This window comes from Eucalyptus grandis, chromosome 3, assembly GCF_016545825.1.
Source record: "Eucalyptus grandis isolate ANBG69807.140 chromosome 3, ASM1654582v1, whole genome shotgun sequence".
Lineage (NCBI taxonomy): Eukaryota > Viridiplantae > Streptophyta > Magnoliopsida > Myrtales > Myrtaceae > Eucalyptus > Eucalyptus grandis.
In genome coordinates this window covers 44713744-44734336 of record NC_052614.1, presented here as the reverse complement: position 1 = coordinate 44734336, position 20593 = coordinate 44713744, and the positions used below count along the sequence as shown (strand labels likewise).

The 20593-nt window shown below is 37.4% G+C and overlaps 1 protein-coding gene across 2 annotated transcripts; it reads left to right on the top strand.

Annotated features, from left to right (window-relative positions):
* Positions 1 to 4147: 4147 nt before the first annotated feature.
* LOC104439137 lies at positions 4148 to 10884 on the top strand. 2 transcript variants are annotated; one of them, XM_010052247.3, is made up of 2 exons: positions 4148 to 4219; positions 8580 to 10884. In XM_010052247.3, exon 2 carries the CDS (start codon positions 8604 to 8606, stop codon positions 10632 to 10634), a length of 2031 nt encoding a protein of 676 aa, XP_010050549.2. In that variant the 5' UTR covers positions 4148 to 4219; positions 8580 to 8603; the 3' UTR covers positions 10635 to 10884. The 2 variants fall into 2 exon arrangements, with proteins under 2 accessions (XP_010050549.2, XP_039166429.1); XM_039310495.1 differs by having other exon boundaries at positions 4210 to 4355.
* The last annotated feature ends 9709 nt before the right edge of the window (positions 10885 to 20593 follow it).

The following is a 20593-nucleotide window of genomic DNA, read 5'->3' as shown; positions in this document are numbered from 1 at the left end:
TACGAGTTTGGAATTTTGGCATGTAATTCCAACATACACAGATCAATTTTAAAATGTTTCACTAAATGAGGGATCAAAATGTAAATATGTAAAAAATAATAAAAATAATAAATGGGGAAAGACAAAAGATTTAGTTTTCTCTTCTTTTCTGACTCTCATTTCCCGTGACACACAATTCTTCTCTTAATGAATGATATTAAAAAATGGTAGATTAATGTTTTTATTGTAAATTTATTCTATGTTGTTTTTGAATTATTTATTTATCTGTGAATTTGAATCAAATTAATTTGATTAAACTAATCATAAAAATGATAATTTATCATGTATATATAAATATATATTTAATATATAGCGTGTCTCAACGTGTTGAATTTTTTTATTTTTTGAGAAATGACGGGTTAGCATGTGTTTAGTGTCGTGTATTAGTATCGATGCTACTTAGATGATGACCACTACATAATGCCATCAATCACGAGCCAAACTTGTTCCGTATGGTGGTGGTTGCCTATGAAAGAGGCAGGCAACCACCCTAAATTATCGATTGTCATGGGCAGGTGACCTCACGAAGTTCGTCGTGACAGTAAATAGCGACCACCTTGGAGGGAGGTGGTGGTTATTCTAAGTTATTTATTGATTTTGTGTTGTGTATATAATTCAATCTAGGTCATGCCAAACAAGATATAATAAAAAAATGAATTTCTCACATTGCCTGTTTTATATTATCTCAAACTTAATCCTTGTTTGGGTGACCATATTGAAATTCCAGTTAACTCTAGGATCTTAATATAGACTTCTCGAAGAACTAATGGACAAAAAATAGATGACTTTTCGGCACATGCTATCGATTGACAGGTATTTTCCAATTAGTTCTAAACCTGTTGTACGGATACCAATTTCATCATAAACTTTCTAATTTTCTTAATTGAGTCATAAATTTTTGCACGGAAATCTAATGTAGTTCTTTAGAGCAATTTTCAGCAAAAAAATTGCTAACGCTACGATGCCATGTAGGACGGTTGATGATTATTAGATTGCCACATTAGTGATTTTCAATGAAGATCGACCCAAAAAGACTATATTGAAATTTCACACAAAGATTTAAAACTAAATTGCCAAAATTAAAAATTTTAGAACTGAATTGATATCAACTAATTAGGTAATTTTTCCCTATCAACTCCATAACACACACTTGTCATCTCCGGTACATCGTTCCTTCATTCCATCATGAGTTTACAGGCACCTTATGATGAAACCAAAGTTTGAGAAGCCACAAGAGTATATGCCTGACACGTTTGGTAGTATCGAAGAATTTAATGCATGTCTTCCATATTTGAGTTTGTTGAGACGCGAACCCCTAGAGTACCATAACTTGGTAGAAATGAACACTTAAGTGTCATAATTTACGAAAGATGCACTTAAGTGCTAAAATCGGAGCAAAATTGATCACTTGAGTGCCAATCCGGCCAAAATCTGGCCAAAACGCTGATGTGTCAATTTTCCGATTAAGCATGTGCAAAACGGTGTCGTTTTGGTGCTGACGTGGTAAAAAATTAATATAAAATTAATTAAATTGAATTTATTTAAAATATTTCTAAAAAAATAAATATTTAAAAAATTAAAAAGAATTTTAAAAAAGGGTGGAGTTGCCCTCGGCTGCCCGCCGCCATTGGCAAGGGCCGGCAACGGATGAGGGAGAGTCGGCCGGGGTCGTCGGGCCCTAGCGGGGTCGGCGACCCCGGCCGACAGTGACGAGGGCTGCAACCCTTGCCCAGATTTGGCGAGGGGGGGGAAGGAGGAGGAGGGGAAGCGGTCGGTGGTTGAGGAGGAGGAGGAAGGAGGAGGAGGAAGAAAAAAAGAGGAGGGGGAAGGAGGAGGAGGGAGGCAAGGCGGCGATGAGGGTTGGGGCCGCCGAGCCTTGGTCGAGGGTCGGTGGCCCCAGCCAACCGGGCAATGAGGGCCTGCGTGCCTCGCCCCAAATTTGGGCGAGGGTCACCGACCCTCGCCGCTAGCCTTCGGCCAAGGGCCATCGGCCTTCGGCTAAGGCTCGGCAGCCTCGATCGACCCTCCCCAACCTTCCAATGACGGCGGGGGAGGCAGCAGTGGCGAGGGTTCAGCCCTCGCCCGCCAACCGCCTTTCTCTTCCTCCGTTTTTTTTTTATTAATAAAAATATAAATTATTTTATTATTTTATTTTTAATTGAATTATTTTTTTTATATTATATTAAAATTCAAATTATGCCAAAATGACGTCATTTTGGCTGATTTAATAGCTCAATTTTGGCCAACACTCGAAATGACATCGTTTTGGATGAATTAGAGTTGACTCAGCTCTCCGGCGAGTCACCTCGGCGATAAATATTAATATTTAATTGCCACGTATGATTTCCGGTCAGTTTCGCCGGAGGTGGCACTCAGGTGTTCCACTTTTTTTAAAATGTGACACTTAAGTGTACCTTTCGTAAGTTATGGCACTTAAGTGTCCTTTTGTGCCAAGTTATGACACTTGAAGAGATATTTTGGAGTTTGTCTGCTAATGTAGCTTGGCTGCTGATTACATCAGCAACTTCTGGTTGAATTCCTAAAGAGGATTCATATACTGCTCTTCTTGGAAAATTGTCTAAATGAGTCCCAAAAGGATGCCAATGATTCACCTTTGGAGAATATTCTACCCATTGCCAATAACAGATTTCACATATGGTTTCAATAAGCATCTCAACTTCATCATTCTTCTCCTAGCATAACACTGTCTTGCTTAATATCAGCGGCCCAAGAGATAGCTTTTTGACCAGACTACCGACGATGGGCGTGACTGCAATATGTGGTGCCATAAAGTGTTCAGCAATCTCCAACTTCATCATGAAGTGCAGAGACCTTATAACTCATGTATGGCTGCTATTGATGCACCATACAGATGAGTACACCCACACTCCAAGACCAAGCCCACTGAAGAAACCAAAGGGAAGTTGCAAACTGAGTATGATCCTAGGATTGGTCATGCTCCGCACCCTATTGTAGCATAAGAGCGTCTGTGTATTTTCTTTCTTTTACCTTCTTGGTAATGAGGTGCTTTCTCAGTAAAATCACTGTAATTGCATTCAGCTAAGAGACTTGTCAATGAAGCATAGTGACATATATATTATACGTAACAATTATACGGTTGCTTTAGGGCATATAGCTAACATGTGGCACTCAAGCGAACGAAAAAAATTATGGTACTTGTGCGATTCTTCTCCCCTAAGCTTTGGACACTAGGGCTAGACTTGAGCATCTAGGGCCAGGGTCACAAGTCCTTGGATCAACTTTCAACTGCTAACTCTTAGATATTGAGTTCGGGGCTAACAGTTCAGCTCTAATTTTGAGTCCAAGGCTCGAGGTCTTGAATCTTGCTGCCAAGTTCTTGAGATCATGCATTATAGGTTTATTTGTCTTAAACTCGAATTAAGTTTTTTGGGGAAAATTACTCAATCAGTGTTAAACCTATTATAAGGATGCGAGTTTAGTCCTATACTTTTGTAGTCTTTCTAGTCAATTCAATAGAAATAACCGACATGATGATACATCATTTCTAGCCGTCCTATGTTGGCATACCGCCACATCAACAATTTCCGTCAAAAACTAATTAGAAGGGCTACAAAGGAATTTTGCACAAATGTTACTAAATTTGTAAAATTGGAAAGTGTATGAATGAATTGATATTTGTAGAATAGGTTTGTAACTGATTCAAGCAATTTCCTTATGTATTCTAACACCAGACTTCCAATAATGATTTTTAGCTCTTTCCTAAAATCCAAACCAACACTAGAAAATCAACCATATTTCTTAAATAGTTTCTTCACAAAATATCTACCAATCGTGTCAATTTTTCCAGGAAATAAAATGAACCAGAAGTGGTAGAGTAGCCTATCATTTGCCTATTCCAAGAGCTAAAAGTGTAAGATAGAACGAGAATCATGCGTGACCATAAAGATGGAGACAGAAGCTTCAGGCATGTTTAGGTACCAATTAGGCCAAAGAAAAGAATAAAAGGGCCTCAGACGAAAGCTGCAAGCAAATAATCAAATCCCCATGCCGTATTTTATTCCATTATCTTTTTGTCTTTGTTTATTCCTTCGCGTTTCTTTCTCTTACTTCATAACCGAGGTCCCAACAAATAGTCAATTGCTATATCTGTTAAGACGCGAGTGCTCTGCTAGCTAAGGAAGGAAGTCACCTATTCCTGGTACTTGTTCCTTCACTATGTTTCTTGGGACAAATATCTCCGTTGCTTTTCTCTGCTTCAGTTTCTCCGAGTTTTCTGAAGTCGGTGTTGTCGTCATCTGAATCATACTTCTGGGATTCATCGGCCTTGAGTTCAGGTTTCGTGGTGCTAGTCTTGTGTTGTTTTGCACCTCTTTCTTGCTTGTTACTTTAGTTAGCTTGCATTTGCTTGTCGTCCTTACTAACAAGTATTACTTTTAGGGACAGATGTTTGTATGCTCCCTGTGCTTTTGATGTTTCGACAAGTGATTATCGTACTTTAATTTGTTGGTCAGTACACTTAATCATGCTCTATACAAGTTATAGCACATGTTTATATTTGTTATCGATGTTCATTTTCCAACTGGTGAAAGAACTACCGGTAGAAATTATGACCCTTCACAACCTGTCACTTTTGACATTTAAAGATTGCCTCGTCAAGAATAGTATAGCAAATGTGCTACCAAATGCAATCTTTCCTACGTGAATGGGATCTAAGAAGTCTGCAGGTTTAGAAACGTGGTAGGATTACAGGATTATTTTGGAGTTGAGAAAGCGCTGCTACTCAAAATTTTGAAAATCCAACCTGAGAGCAGATGCATCTGAAGTCATCTAATCTATTGTTGTGTTGTATTTTGGTGCATATAGTAGAAGGCCACAGAGAAGTGGAAATGTGGCGTTCTCATTGGGCCACACATCTATTCTAATACCCATCACAAGAATTTAAAGTAATAAAACTCCCATTAGAAAAGAAAAAGGCCTTGGTTCATGAAGGACGAGTAAGTTTCACATTCGGAGTTAGAACTCACAGATTTGGTTCCAGCTCTAAAATTGCGGTAAAAAGTGGGGATAATATATGTTCCATATCACTATGTAACCTTTGCAGGTACCCTGCATGATATTTTAATAATAAATAAATGTGTACTTAATTGTTTATTATTATTTGTTTTTTCCTTATGAAGTGTTTCATACATTAACGTGTGAAAGCTCTAATTGATCAATTAATCTCCAAGCTCATTTAGAAAATAATTCTCTCCTCTCTCTGTCTCTCCCCATGCATACTATGTGTGTGTGAGTATGTGTGATGAGATTGACTATGTCTACAGATGAAACATTTTAGTGCATTTCATTGTGATAGGTGGTCGTCTCAACTCATGAATTTAATTGAAAGATGGAAATTTATTAATTTATATATTTTTGCTTTTGATGCTATAGACATCATGGGATTGTTACTATTAGACATGAACGTGGTTTTTAACATGTAATTCATTTAGGTGTTGCGTTGAATGTTTGATATGAGTAACTAGAACAACTGTAATTTCTGTTCAATGATTAAAAAGAAAATTGAATAAATACAAGGTAGTTTACGGTACTTTGGAATGAAACAACAATTCCAAGTTCCAAGGTGGTTTCAAAAGCATATAAAATGGGTTTCGAATTCCAAAAACTCGGACCAGTTGTCTATGGGGTTAAAGAACTCTACTAAATACTCCCATATTACCACTCCTCCACCTTTTTTTTTCTTTTCTTTTTGTTTTATATAAAAAAATATATTATAAAAATAATTTGGAAAACTAATATTTGAAAAAGAAAGGCAGAAAAACTTTTTTTTTAAGGCAGAAAAAACTTGACATCTATAGAATTTGTGCAGAATTCACCTTTGGATAACTTCAATAGAACGTGGAGGCTAACATAAAGAAATTCCCAAAAATGAAATTATCCGGATTGTCAAATAATTCATGACTTGCTCAAATTTGAAAAGACCAAACTTTTCAAAGAAAGCTTGCCATAACAGCCTTTTTGAGCATCAAAATTGTGACCGAGTAAACTTAGAGAAAAGATAAATACTTATAGTAGAAGAGCGGAGGTTTTGCAAATTAAATTAAGAAACTTTGTTTTTCATCGCATAGGGCATAACATGGAATGGGCAAGAAAAAAGAAATATGCATTACCTAAGACTAAATTTTCAAGAGAAACAGGAAAAAAAAAAAGAAGAAGATAAAAGCTTGTACACCAATGTATGATGATTATACATAATTATACAAGAAAAAGATGAAGAAAATCCAAGGTAAAGAAAATCTAATATCAAGCAAACAAATAAGTACTGGGTTAATACTACAAAAAACCCAAAACTAGTATATATGTGACAAATTTACATCAACTAATTTTTTTACTATAAAAAAACGCAAAACTGATACACTTACGACAAATTTACTTAAAACTAATTTTTTGACTATTAAAAACCCAAATTGATATATTTATGACAAATTTACCATTCATTAGTATTTGTTAAATTAAATTAATACTACGGAAAACAACAAACTTGTGTACATCTATGACCAATGGAGAGCAAAACCCCAAATTAGTACACTTGTTAATTATCATGTGTTATCCAGCTTAGTTATTTGACAGCAAAACTTTATAAATATTAATGGAGAGTAAATTTGTCACATGTGTATCAATTTAAAATTTTATGTAGTTAAAAAATTAGTTTAAAATAAATTTATAATTGGGTATCGGTTTAAAATTTTTCATGGTATTAACTCAAAACGAAAGGAAAGACTCAATGGAAAGATATGGCAAGGAAGAAATTCAAATAGTTGATTAGATAGAAAAATGAGGAATTTATGAAAATAAAGAAAGATGCGAACATCATGTGGAATTGTGTTGATCATTGCACTCCATTTTTTTTTTTTAGAAGTAATCAACAGAATCACTTTTTGGCATCTCATTCTTTTTTGAAATATTTATCTATATTTTTATAAAATGCACCAAATGAGGCGTTGACACCTACTCCACTATCGACACATGTCCTATTGGAAATGTTTTTTATTTTCCGGAAATTAATGTCTGCATTTTTTTAATTAAGTATCCAGAAAAAGTAGACATTAAAAAGCCAATAAAATGGAATAAATTATTATATTCTGCCAATTTTGTTCCTTTCAAGATTGCCTTACGAAAAATATGACATATGATCTATTATTGGGTCCATATGTGTCACAAGGAAATTTATTCCTTTTACCCCAAATTAATTTCTATGCTTTCTTTCTTCGATCCCCGAATGGTCAACATTGAAAGTCCAGTAAAAGGTGAATAAAACTCTAAATGCCAAAAATGTTCTTTTGCCGGAAAAGGAAATTCTTAATTATTTGTTAATGTCATAATTAAATTCCTAAAAAATGTGAGTAAAATCTTATTGTAAAATCTTTGAAATATACAAGAAGATAAAATTAAATCCTTATTTCCAATTTTTTATTTTTGTAATTACCAACGGTAAACCAAGAATCTACGATGATAAAACCAATTGGAAAACCAATAATTTGCATTCCCAAGCCCACGTAGACAGTCGATGTTTTAAGAATGATCAAAAGTTTGCAGCTTCAACAAAGCAAAGCTTAGAGGTGTCATTATTTTGCATCTGTTATTGAAAAATTGACTTGGAATAAATCATTCTTTCCGTTAGGAATTTTCCTTAAGTTATTAGTCTCCCAAGATTTTTATCTGATTTGAGAAAATGCTTTAGCGCAACATTTTTCCATGTACACCAAATTGTAGTGAGTATAGTCAGTTCATTATTTTGAAAAATCAAGGACATAAGAAGGTGGACGGCTGACGGCACTCATTTGTACAGAAGCTTCTTCATAGATAGTGAAGATCTAGATGAACATAATATAAATGAAAAAGAAAGAAAAATAGAAGGTGGAGTCGCAAAAGAAAATACAATCAACAACTCTAGGAAAGGAAAGAGAGATGAACACGGAGAGATATGGGAAAGTGGGTAACTTTGAGTCTATGACCGGACCTTTTCCTTCTATCAATCTATTTTAAGTCATTAGATTCGTCTGTATTTATTTTACTTTTTACTTTTTATTTAATTCTTAATTTTGCGGCTCACGGATAATTTTTTTTTTTTAAATTCAAAACTCCCGACAATTCCACAATATTCAATTATTAATATGTAGTTTATTCATAATTTTTTATTTTTGACAGGAAAAAAATACTTTTTTATTTTTGCTTAAGTGTAAATAAACAGTCTTAAGAAATACACAAATATCTACCTACGTAGTCTCTTTGCCTGGACTTTCAATGAACCAAATAAGCTAAAAAAAAATTACCCACCATATGCTACCTCCAATAGAGAATGAAAATCCAGAGTCCTACTAATGCATAACTTGTTGGATAAGCAAAGTGCACATTTTTGGATTCAGTGGTGCGAGATTCTAGCTGATTGAGAGAATTAATACATGCAATATCGTATGCATTTATGCAGTTTTGTGCAAGCTCTTTGTAATTGTTCTTCATAAGCAATGTGAACCTCACTCTGCATTTGCATTGATGTCTAGTGCGCACACCTGAACGAAGCTGCCATGAGTTTGAACACCGTGTTGCTGCTGTTTAAAGGCCTGTGGGGGGCATGGGGGATTCAGTTGTTGTTCACCTTAAGCTTTGCCTGTGAGATTGTTCTCGCAATATTAGGCAGCCGTCGGAAATATTTGACATCGAATTTAGCTAGATTCGTCATATGGGCCACATACTTGCTCCTTTCTTACTATGCAACATTGGCGCTGGGCAAGCTTACTGTGGTCCGCATTGACGATCCTGAGAATCCAGGTTATGACGTGGTGTTGGACGGTCTATTGGCCCCATTGCTTCTGATGCAACTCGGTTACGCAGACGGCATGACGGCCTATGCGGTGGAAGATAACCGGCTAGGATTGAGACAGATGCTCAACATCGGGGTTACGGCTATCTTAGTGCTTTGGATTCTCATTCGATGTGGGCGCGGCTTGTCCCCCGTCTCATGGCTGTTGTACTTCCTCTTGTTCATGGTTGGAATTGGGAAGTCGGTCGAGTGGGTCCGGGCTCTCCAGTCTGTGTATGATGAGAACTGGAGCGTAACCGCTGAGGACATCAATGAAGAAACCGAGATTCAGAGAAAGTTCGATGAGTTCCCCGAGGACGACAAGTTTGCCTCTGCAAAGGACATCTTGAAGGCCTACTTTCGGTTCGAATGTCTGAAGCCCCACCTCGTGACCAGGCTCTACCACCCTCTGTTCATATCCCGCGACTGGATGTCCATCGATGATTACCCTGCCATTCGTGCTTTCACCATGACCGAGATTGAGCTAAACTTCATGTTCGATGTGCTCTACACTAAAGCGCCCATTCTGTACACCAAAGTCGGCCTGGTGGTCCACTTCTGTGGCTTCTTCTGCTTGGTGTCTGCCTTGTGTCTATTCGCCATCATCTTCAAGGATGCCTTCTTGATCGATATGTATGTCACCTATACCTACGCAACACTGTTTGCAGTCGCATCATTTGAGCTTTACCAAATCATGGTACTGCCTTTTTCGGATTGGGCAGTGGTGAAGATGAGTATGGCCCTTAAGGTGTCGCTTGTCCGAAGGCTCCTCCCTTGTCTGGCCCATTGGTGCATGAAGCAGAAAAGATGGTCGAGGTCGATGGGGCAGTTCAATTTGTTAGACCCCAACCTCTTAAACAAAGAATGTCCGAAGCCCATTGCCACGGTACTTGATTGTTTTGACAAAAGGAAGATCTTCAGGAGGCATCCGTTTTGCTCCCGCCAGGCCATCCCCTCGTGCCTCAAGGTGCTGGTAGTTCAAAAGATAGCGGAGCTAGAGAAGAAAAGACACCACCGGCCCTTCAAAGAAAGAGGTGAGTGGACGCTTGAGACTCACAACATCCTGGAGAAACAAGGACTGAGCAGTAGCATTGAGATGACATTTGATAGGAGCATCATTATCTGGCACATTGCGACGGAATTCCTCCACACATTGGAGAGCGAGAACTCCGCTGCTTGTAGAGGAAGCAAACTCCTATCAAACTACATGATATACCTCCTGGCTCAGCATCCTTATATGTTGTCCCTCAACACTGCTGACATCACGCTGGAGTACGCTCTTTGCACTCTGAGGCCTTTCTTTAGATACCGAGACTATAAAGAAGCAATTAGCACACTGTCGTCGCCAGATGGAGAGGTGCCACCCCCGGTCAAACCAAGTAAGGAGACAAGGATCACTCGTGACTGGCACATGCTGTCGGAGGTGCAGAAGCTTGTGGTCGACCTGAGGACGATGGACAACAAGTGGGAGCGGATTAGCAGCATTTGGGTGGAGATGCTGTGTTATGGAGCATACAACTGCCAAGTGTATCACCATGACTATCTACTGAGAAGAGGAGGTGAGCTCATCACTCATGTGTGGCTCCTCTTGGCTCACAAGACCAACAAGTACCATTCGAGCATTGACGAGCTTTCTGAAGATACCGCCAACACCACGGCCTTGGCCTCAGCCACCCCCTCGGGAAAAGGTCATTCTAGTTTCATCCGGAGGGTTTTTCTGGGGAAGAGAGATACTAATATATTTGACAACCCATAAATGCCGCGGCCTCCTAACACGTAGTTGGGTTATTTATTTATATTATAATATATAAATATTAAAACACAGTTGGCCTTGTCATATGATATAAAAATAAAAGATCTTCAATTCCAATCTTCTTTTACTTTTATTTGTATCGGAAATTTTATTTTTTCCACCCATGCTTTGGTATTTGGCAAGAGTCTAGCCTATGTTTGAGGTGGAATATTAGAATATCTAAGCATTAAATGCTTTGGATTGAATAGTTAGTATTAATCTCACAAAATTTTACAATTATTGCACTTGAAATGACCTTATTAAATCAGCTGAGAAGCAAAAATCCACACTGTAGTGTTTCAGTACATCAACCCCTAACAGGTTGACGTGAAAACCCTATGTCGTCGGATCTTGCAATCAGTTTATGTTGTTTCTAAAAGAGAACGTGACTGAGAATGTATTTCATCATGTCTTTTCCTTTTTCTCCAATGCAATCAAAAACACTGGCATTTACCAAGCTGAGATCATCTATCCACTACAAGTCAAGCTGAAAAGTGGAATTAAGGCGGCCGTGTTTAGATCCTTCATGCCTGCCTAGAAACAAAATGGCAGAGCTTCAATTGTCACGATTGTTACTTCTACATGTCCGCTAGAAGGATTGCAGTTGAGTGCTAACTAAATATCGCTACACAAAACTTAAGGAATGTAGAAACTCTGGAAACTTACAAGATGAATCCAAAACTTCGACTTGTTTCTCTAATATTGTGGCAATAGGTAAGAATGGCTAGCACTGCTCGATAACCTCTATTTCCACTTCTAATATTATTCATCTATTGATGAGATTAAATTAACTCAAATCTATACTCAACTCTAAGATCAGTAATAAGAATGAAAAAGAGAAGAAGCTGGATGACGGGCTCTGACTAGCTACAAACAATGCATAAATTCTGTACACAAGTCATTGATCAGGACAGAACAATAAAGTGGCAGCATCTTCTTAAGCGTTGACAAAGAAAAATCAGAGGGATGATAACCGCCATCGGTTTAGGACTTGGTTGGCCAAGTCCTCTCTCTGCGGCCACGATGATAACCGCCATCGGTGCATGCATGTCAAACCCGTGCTTCCAAAGTCAAATCAAGTCACAACTTATAGGATTTGGGAGAACTCGAGCCAAGTGTAAGTGCTACCTTGGAAGAGGGATCATCCGTGCTCACTTGGCAATTTGTTAACCACCTCAAGGATCTCACTTCAGGAGGGTCACCACAAATGCTGACTTCTCAGTTATACAATTGGCTTTTAAAATGAAAAGTACGAGGAAAATCTCTTTTATCTTACCTAGCATCTACATGTATGGTTTGTATGCAGACTACGAATAAAAGATCAACTTGCATCTTATTAATTAGCTCTTAAAATGAAAATTATTAGACAATATATTAATCTTATAAGTTCTACGATGGTTAATCACAAATTTCATATGAACAATCAACTTGTGTCGAATATATTAAACTTCTGGAAAGATAATAACGAGAGGAAATTGTGATATTTGTTTATCATCAAGATGGTACTCATAAATTAAAATAAATGACCAAATCACTTACACTGCCAAACTAATGAATGATCCTGACCAAAGACCAATCTAGGCAAGAGCAAGAAAACTTAGATTTTGTACCTGAAGTTAGTTATACTTTGCGACTGTCAACTCTATTCTCTCCCATCTCTCCTCCCTCTTGACATCCTCTTTGCGAGCTGTGGATTCTTAGCATTCCTAAGCAACATCAGATCCATCTTTTCCAACACAGCCTTTCCTACGCTGCATGCCTTCATTTCCAATAAGTGCTTCATCCAATGCCAGCAATACCATCTTCACTTGCTGATTAAGCTTTGTTGCCGCAATAAGCTAAGTTCTAATTTTACATGGAAAATTGTTCAAAAAGTCATAAAACTAGTGTAGTATTGTCAATTGAGTTCTAGATCTTTTGACAATTTACCAATTGAGTCATAAATCTTTTGATAATTTATCAATTGAATCTTGAACTTTTTGACACTTTGCAAATTGAGTCAATCCAGTCAATATTAACCCAAAGCCGTTGACATGGATGCCATTAATTTTACGTAGGACGGTCAATGCTAATGTGGTCAATTTCTTAGAATTTTTTTTTATTTTGTATTTTTCTTTATTTCTCTTCCTTTTTTTTTTTTTTTTCCCTACCATGTCCAACGAGGGTCGTGGCCAACCTTTGCCGGCCACTAGGCAAGGGACTGGCAAGGGCCATGAAGCCCTTGCCGATCGCATGTGAGGGTCATGGCTCTCACCCAAATATCGCAAAGGCTATGGGGTAAGGCCGCGGTGAGGGTTATAGCCCTTGCAACACCAAGCGCTAATCCATGGCCCTTGCCCATGACCAACAAGGGTTGCCTAGCAACCTTGATAAAAATAGGAAAAGAAGAGAAAAAAAAAAAAAAAAAAAAAAAAGAAAAAATATATATACAAAAATTATGAAAATTGTCCATGTCAACTAGCCATGCCACATCCGGCATTAACATTAGTGATTTATAGCTAAAAATGGCTAAATGAACTTAATTGGTAGAATTAAAAGATTCAAGAATAAATTGGCAAAAATGTAACGGATTTAGGACTTTGGATAATTTTCCCCAACTTCACCTGCTTTATAAAACACAAATTCAAGAAAAAAAATGATGTAAGGTCATTTTAGATTTATGTCCATGCATTGTCGTATCCTATTAATTTTTTATGCGGGCATCATTTGGTGTATGGGTCAACGCAATATATATGTAGTGGTATTGGGAGCACAGAGGGATTCTTGGAATTTCTGTGATGTGGAACTCAAAAGACAATGATAATTACTGGAAATGGCAACTGGAGAGAGGGATCGATGCCTAGATTACTTGAATTGCAATCGTTTAATCTCATGTGGTGACTTTTATCTATAAATGTGTTAAGGGTGAATTCTTTGCATACTCTCACCAGAGTTTACACTCCTTGAGAATTGATCCAATGAATAGTGTAAAGTTAAAAATCTTATACCTGGTTTGTCACTGTCAAAAGGCGCAAAAACAGAGAAAGAATCACTGATTAAAGTTACAAGTAAGTAATCAGCTCACTACTCTCTTTTTGTTATTATAATCCCTCGTATTATCTCTTCAGAATTGAATTTAAGTAAGCTTCCGCACAAGTGTGTCACAACCAATGCTTCGGGAAAGGGAATAGGTTTATGACTATTATCTAAAGAACAAGCCTACAGCTCATAATCAGGCACAGGCTCTCCCAATTTTAGGTGTTTAAATTGAGGATATGAAAATTTTCTAAAGAATGAGTCACCACTAGCTTATTGGGGTCGGTTAGAAATCAAGTGAGGCATGGGAATGTATTTCACTTCCTATGTAACCAAATGATCTAGAGTCAGTGATTTGATTATACTAATTAACCAATTATTGCTCTTTCGATATCTAATCTTATTCATTTTTTAAAAAGATTTTTGTCAAGCAGTGTGGATTAATTTTAGACCAATCTACTAACATGCAAAGTGATCATACAAGTACACAATCATTAAGGTAAAGCATTAAGTCCATTTCATGGGATATCAAAGACTTAATACTAGGAAAAGATAAATGCTTGCCCTAACTAGAATATAAGGGAGCTAGAATCAATGTATCAATATTGCGTAATCAAGGGCATTTATCATTAAGAACAATTGAGGCCTTAAGGTAGAACCCTAAAGACATGGCCAACTTGAGCATAATTCTAAATTGAAAAAACTTCCACTTTTCGGGAAAAAAAAAACCCAAAAGATTAATTTTAACCTTTTTCAAGGTTTTTTAATTTTTCTTTTAGATTTTTTTGGATTTTTGGAAAAAAATTAATTTTCGAATTTTCCTGGAAAATTCTAGATTTTGTAATCTTTTTGAATTTTTTAATTGTTTTTCTAATTATTACTAAAGTTTTTAAACATTTTCCAAATTTTGAGATTTTCTAAATTTTTTAATTTTTCTTATTTTTTAATACTTCTGAATTTTCCGTAATTTTTTTATTTTTCATCTTTTCATTTTTTTTTAAACTTTTTGAATTTTGAAATTTTTTAATATTTAATATTATCATATTCGGGAAACGGGTTTGGACTGGGTAAACCCCTGTCCAGTCCGTTGACCCAATCGAAACCCGGATTTGACCCGGTCTGAGTAAAAAGAAGGGAAATAAAATTTTCAAATTATTTTCAGTTTTTTAATGACTTTTCTATTTTTCTTTCTTTTTCTATTTTGTCTTTTTCCCTGCACAATCTTCTTCAACCTTGCGACTCCTTCTCCGAAGCTTTCCTCACCTGCAGACCCTTGGCTGAAGCAACAACTCTATCGCACAAAAACCAGAACTCCGGCCATCGTTCTATATTATAGATGGCCAAACTCTTGGAACCCCGACCGACCACCGGACTGCACCACCAACCGCCGCCGGCCTATTGCTGGTCTTCTGACGATCAGAAAAAAAAAAAAAAAACTTAAATCTCACCGAACCCACACATTTAATAGCAACGATCTTGGCAAACAAACGAACAAAGCACATTGAAATAGAGAGATGCTGACTCAAACGGTCTTAAACCATGGGGGGCTCCTCGGCGAGGGAAGGTAGTTCCAGCGGAGGTCCTTCCTCCAGTAGCTCAAAAAGATGGTGGACGTGCCATGGGATCACAAGAATATATATATATACACAGTGGACGTAGTTCAACAATACAAAAGCAAACGATCATCAAACTAAACTCCTGAACATCAATCCGATAATCATGGACTTCAGACATTCACTCAAGCATTTTATCAAACACCTAGCATGCATTGGCTATGACTCATTTCGAGGCATAGATATGGGTACATACCGACAAGACACGCGCAAACGACACTCATGATTAGCTCAGAGACAGAATAAGCACATTCAAAATAGATATGAACAAGGAACAACTAGTTTTGGCTACAACAAGCTCATAGAACCTAGATCTCATTTAGGCATTTTCACTAGCAGTTGGTATGCACAATTGAAGGGGCATTTCAACTTGATATGGAAACAAGCACAAATCTAATCCCTTACAACGCATACTAGAACAGCTAGCAGCTTTTAGGGAGGATCGGCTCGGACCCAAACTTGTGCGAACTAGTTGGCACGACGCCTCCCGAAAAACAAGGGACACTCCATTGAAAAAGCCTACCTGGTTCGAGGGGAGGGCAGCGGCGAAGAGTGGCAGACGAACAGACCTCCAGTGACAATCAACAACTCTCTCGAGCTTGCTCTCCTCGCTCTCCCCCCCCACTCTCTCTCTCTCTCTCTCTCTCTCTCTCTCTCTCTGGGGTCGCTCTCTCTTGCTTACCCTCTCTCTTGAGCCCTCACCAATAGAGAACTGAATTGCAAAATATTTTGCTCTCTTCTTTTTAAGCTGAGCCAGTGACATTCGTGTATGGCTTCTGCCATCACCAGCCTGTCGCGGCTGGCTTGATCCCCGACCGTGGGATCACGTTGTCGTTTGTCTTCGCAATCCTCTGCCTTCTGATTTGTACGTTTCCTTTCCAGCCAAAGCAAAACCAGCATGAGGGCGTGAGGAAGGAAGGAGACCCCCACGCGGGCTGGGCCGATAGGAAAGAAGACGGGCTAGTCCACGTGAAAAGAAGAAAGAAGGAAGAATAGAGGTGGGCTAGCCCACGCGAAAAGAGAAAAAGGAGAATGAAGAGGAGAAGAAGGAAAAGGAGGGCTGGGCAAGCCGAGCCTAGCCTGGCCCTATTGGATTTCCTTTTTCATTTTCCTCTTTTTGGATTACAATTTTCAGTGAAGATAATATTTTTTCTTATTCTCTTTTTCTTTTCTTTTCTTTTTTATGACAAATTTTTTTGGAAAAATTTAAAACTTACCATTAGTGATGCAAATATTCCTAATGCTAATACACGATGCAATTTAGTGAAAATTATTTTTTGGCTAGGGTATAAAAATTCATCTCTAATTTTCTACATGATTAAACCCTAGATAAAATGGTAAAATTTAGGCATCAACAGTTGCCCATCGAATGGGAGCTCAAAAAGATTCCTTTCATAGACAAGAGAGACCTAAATTTTGTTGGCCGAATTCAATGGTTAGTAGGCTATAGACAAGGATGGGATGTGGAATGATGGCCTTACATCGTCAAGATGGTCATCAACCGAGATGGGAAAGTCTCGCCATATACAAATGGGTTTTGATTGGATAGGAAAATGTATGATTCAAGAATAGACCCACGAGATGATTCAAGAATAGATCCACAAGCCTTTTGAAAAGCGCAATTGTTCATGAAAGCAGGTTTAATGATAGACTCACAAACCTTAAAAAGTGTGGTTTGATGATAGACCTGCGAACCTTAAAAAGTAGATTTAAGGATAGATCCACAAACCTTGAAAAACTTGATTTAAGCATAGATCCATGAACTTTAAAAAGCGTCGTTTAAGGATAAATTCATGAATTTTGGAAATGCATGGTTTAAGAATAGATCCATGAACCTCGAAAAGCATGGTCTAATAATAGACCCATGAACTTTGAAAAGCCTGGTTTAAGAATAGACCCACGAACTTTGAAAAGCATGGTTTAATGATAGACTCGCAAACCTTGAAAAGCATGATTTCACTAGGGAAACTTGTCATTCGAGAATATTCTAAAATGGGCACTACACATTCAACATAAAGTATTACAACAAATGCTCTCGCAGCGAAGGCATACCAAGCAAGATCAATGTCGTTTAACACATGTCACGAAAGGTAATATCAATGAAGTGCAGCAGTGAGAAAGCATAGATTGCAAGAGCAAATGAAGTTGATTTCATGCATTTGGTAAACATTTGATATCATTCAATATCTTGAAATTGCTATCTTGCTTGAAAGGTATCATCAATCCTTAAATTCCTTTTGAAGAAAAGTCATCCATATGAACTCAACTCATGAAAAGGTTTTTGTTTAATATGACAAACAAGAACTCCTTAGTTAGAAAGGGCTTATTGCATGCTCTCAATAGGGGCTATTTAATCCCATCCATTCATGTGGGAAGTAATCTGATTACTCAATATACTTCGCACTTCCAATGTCGAAGGATCTAAGAATCATTCACAAGTACACATTGACCAATTTGAAAGGTCTTTTAAAAGGGCCATAATGTAGGCTTGGTCATGGCTTCAACAATGGACAAGCATGAGCAGCTAAGAAATGAAATTATCACCAATCATACTCTCCATCAGGTTTACAAGTCAAGAAACCTTAAAATGAGATAAGACAACCTTGTCCCCACTTCTTCAAGGGATAGCTTTTCAATGGGCCACTCACACGTCAATCTAAACTATCCCAATCTGAAGAGACTTGATTAAGAGATGTGATGTCGGCTTGTTATTGGGTTAAAAAGTGAGAGGCTCAATAGGCTCCAAAAGTGTATTGAAAGGTTCAAGAGTTGGTGACCATTTGAACATCATTACCAACTTCTTTCCAAGATTCTTCGATTCTTTGGCATTTCACTAATCTCAAGAGTCCAAGAGTTAATAATTTCGACATGCAAACTTTGCTCCTTTCTCTAATGGCACTTGCATTTTGCAACAATTTTTTCAATGTAAGCATTTTTTCCTTTGACAATTTTTCTTTCCCTAAAGATTTTTTCTTTACATGACCTTTTTTTATAGGCATTAGCCTTGTTCTTACTAGGCATACCACCATTTCATGCTCCCTAGTTTTTCATCATTTTCTGGGCTTTGCCATTCAAAGATTATCATGATCCTTCTTTGCGTGAGTAGTATGGACTTTCGAGATCATTGTCTTCAATCAGCACTATTGGTAAATCATTTGTTTTGCTCCAGTGTGAGGAGACGACCAACAACTTGGTTTCAAGAAATAATTTAATAAGCTGAAATTGGCTTTGCGAGGGACATAAGTGTTTGATATAGAGAATCGAATGCTCTTCTTCATTTTGGGATATTTTGAACTACCATATGAGTTCACCTAAAAGATATCGCAAGAAGATTGATATAAGTGAGAGTAAAGAAGTCTTTTTCATCTTTTCACAACATAATGTTAGCCCACGACCTCCAAATTTGTTCCTTGTGGGGTAGTTCTTGACGGGGGTATTTTGTAGAAAATTCTCCACATTAACAAGCTCAAAGGGGCCAACTATGGTCACTTGTAATGTATAGGATAAAGGAAAGAAATGCTTCTTTTCATTTTGATCCATATATCACTTAGCGAATGAATCCCTCATCCTTAAACGACATAGGTTTTCTCTTCCCGCTCAAATCTCGACATGTTTATAGGACGTGTTTGGGAATGGGTTGCATTTCTTCATTCTAAATACTCCTTGTTTGGCATGATTAACATCTCTATTTCATTTTGCTAAGATCACTTGAGTAGATCAATCTATATAGGGAATTTTGACTCAAAATGAATAACCCACCAAATGGGAAGACAATGTTGAGGTAAAGAAGATATCCAAAAACTCTGTAGAAAATTTGTTTCCTCAATTTTCCTTTTTCGTGCTTATTTCTAGGAAAGCGCTAAAGGTTCTTTCTTGCGATACGGATTTTCCATTTGTTTTCCATTTGATTTTGAGAAGAATGATACTTACCTGTAGCAGGGCAACTTGGTAACCCTATACAGAATAGGAAAGAATATGTTAGTACAAGAATTTTGAGGGATTGAAAGATTGGAAATGATACATCATTACCCTTCACTTGTATTTATCCTTCGGGTGATAACAATTCATGAAATCATTCTATTGGATATTTGGTAGCTCCAAATTGCCCTTTACCTGCATTTGTCTTCAAGTGTTTGATATTTCTCTAGAAAAGAGAATCATGTTAGAAACAATATCAAAATAAGTAATTAGACTCGATACAAATTACCCTTCATATGCTTATGTTCTTCAAGTATTAAAATTTCCGATAAAAAAAATGACAACGAATCATGTTAGGAGAATATCATGAAGGGTAAATTGGAGCCGATACAAAATTATCCTTTATCCGCATTCTGTTGTCTCGACTTTTTTGTATTTTCAAAAAAAAAAAAAAATATGCACAAAGAAAATATGCATGATATACGCAAATCACCTAAAGTGGCTAGGATCGCTTGAAAAACGGTTATATGGCCCTGATCTTATCCGTGAAGAACGTTCCCTTATTATCTACGACACTCCGCAAAGTTCAAAGTCTTTTCCTTTTCAAATGCTTGTTTCAAAGAGACATTTAACCTATGTGAAGCTTGAAAAATTTTAACGTGGATCACCAAATATATTTCCAAGTTAACGTGATGATCTTTTTCCCAGATGGGGCATTCAAATGTTGTCGAATTCACTAAGTCCAAGTGAATAAGAGAGATTAAAGGAGAGGGATACCCCCTGCTTCGACATTCGAGGACATTGTTCTTCAGATGGTTGGCCTCATTTCTTGCCTATGAGAAAAAGATCGGACATGTTATTTGTACATATGATTGGAAATCAATTAGGAACGATATACATCCTTTACACCAAAATGGATGTTTGGGTCTTGGCATGCCCTTCTCGGTGGAAGACATTGCTCCTGTGGTCAATGCGCGCCTTCCCCTCATCGTGCTTCATGGGTGGTAGTTACTATGCTTTGAGTGACTTGCCCCTATTAGCGGTAATAGGTAGTTGGGCGTTTGAATATGAGGTAGCTTCTTTAGATGTACTTCTGTAATCACATTTTTTTTTTTTATTTTACCAATTTAATTCTGAACTTTTATGTGAAATTTCAATATAACTCTTCTGGCAATTTTCGTTGAAAATCGTTGATGTAGTGGTGTGCCACGTATGATGTTTAGTGATAACTAGATCGCCATATTGGTGATTTCTCATGAAAATTAATTGGAAGGACTGCATTGAAATTTTGGACCGAGGTTTATGACTAAATTTGCAAAATTGAAACGTTTAGGGCTAAATAGGCTATAGGATAGGTTTAAGACTAATTGGGTAATT

Coding starts and splice junctions, on each gene's coding strand:
- LOC104439137 (XM_010052247.3), top strand. CDS start 8,604: ATGAGTTTGAACACCGTGTTGCTGCTGTTTAAAGGCCTGTGGGGGGCA.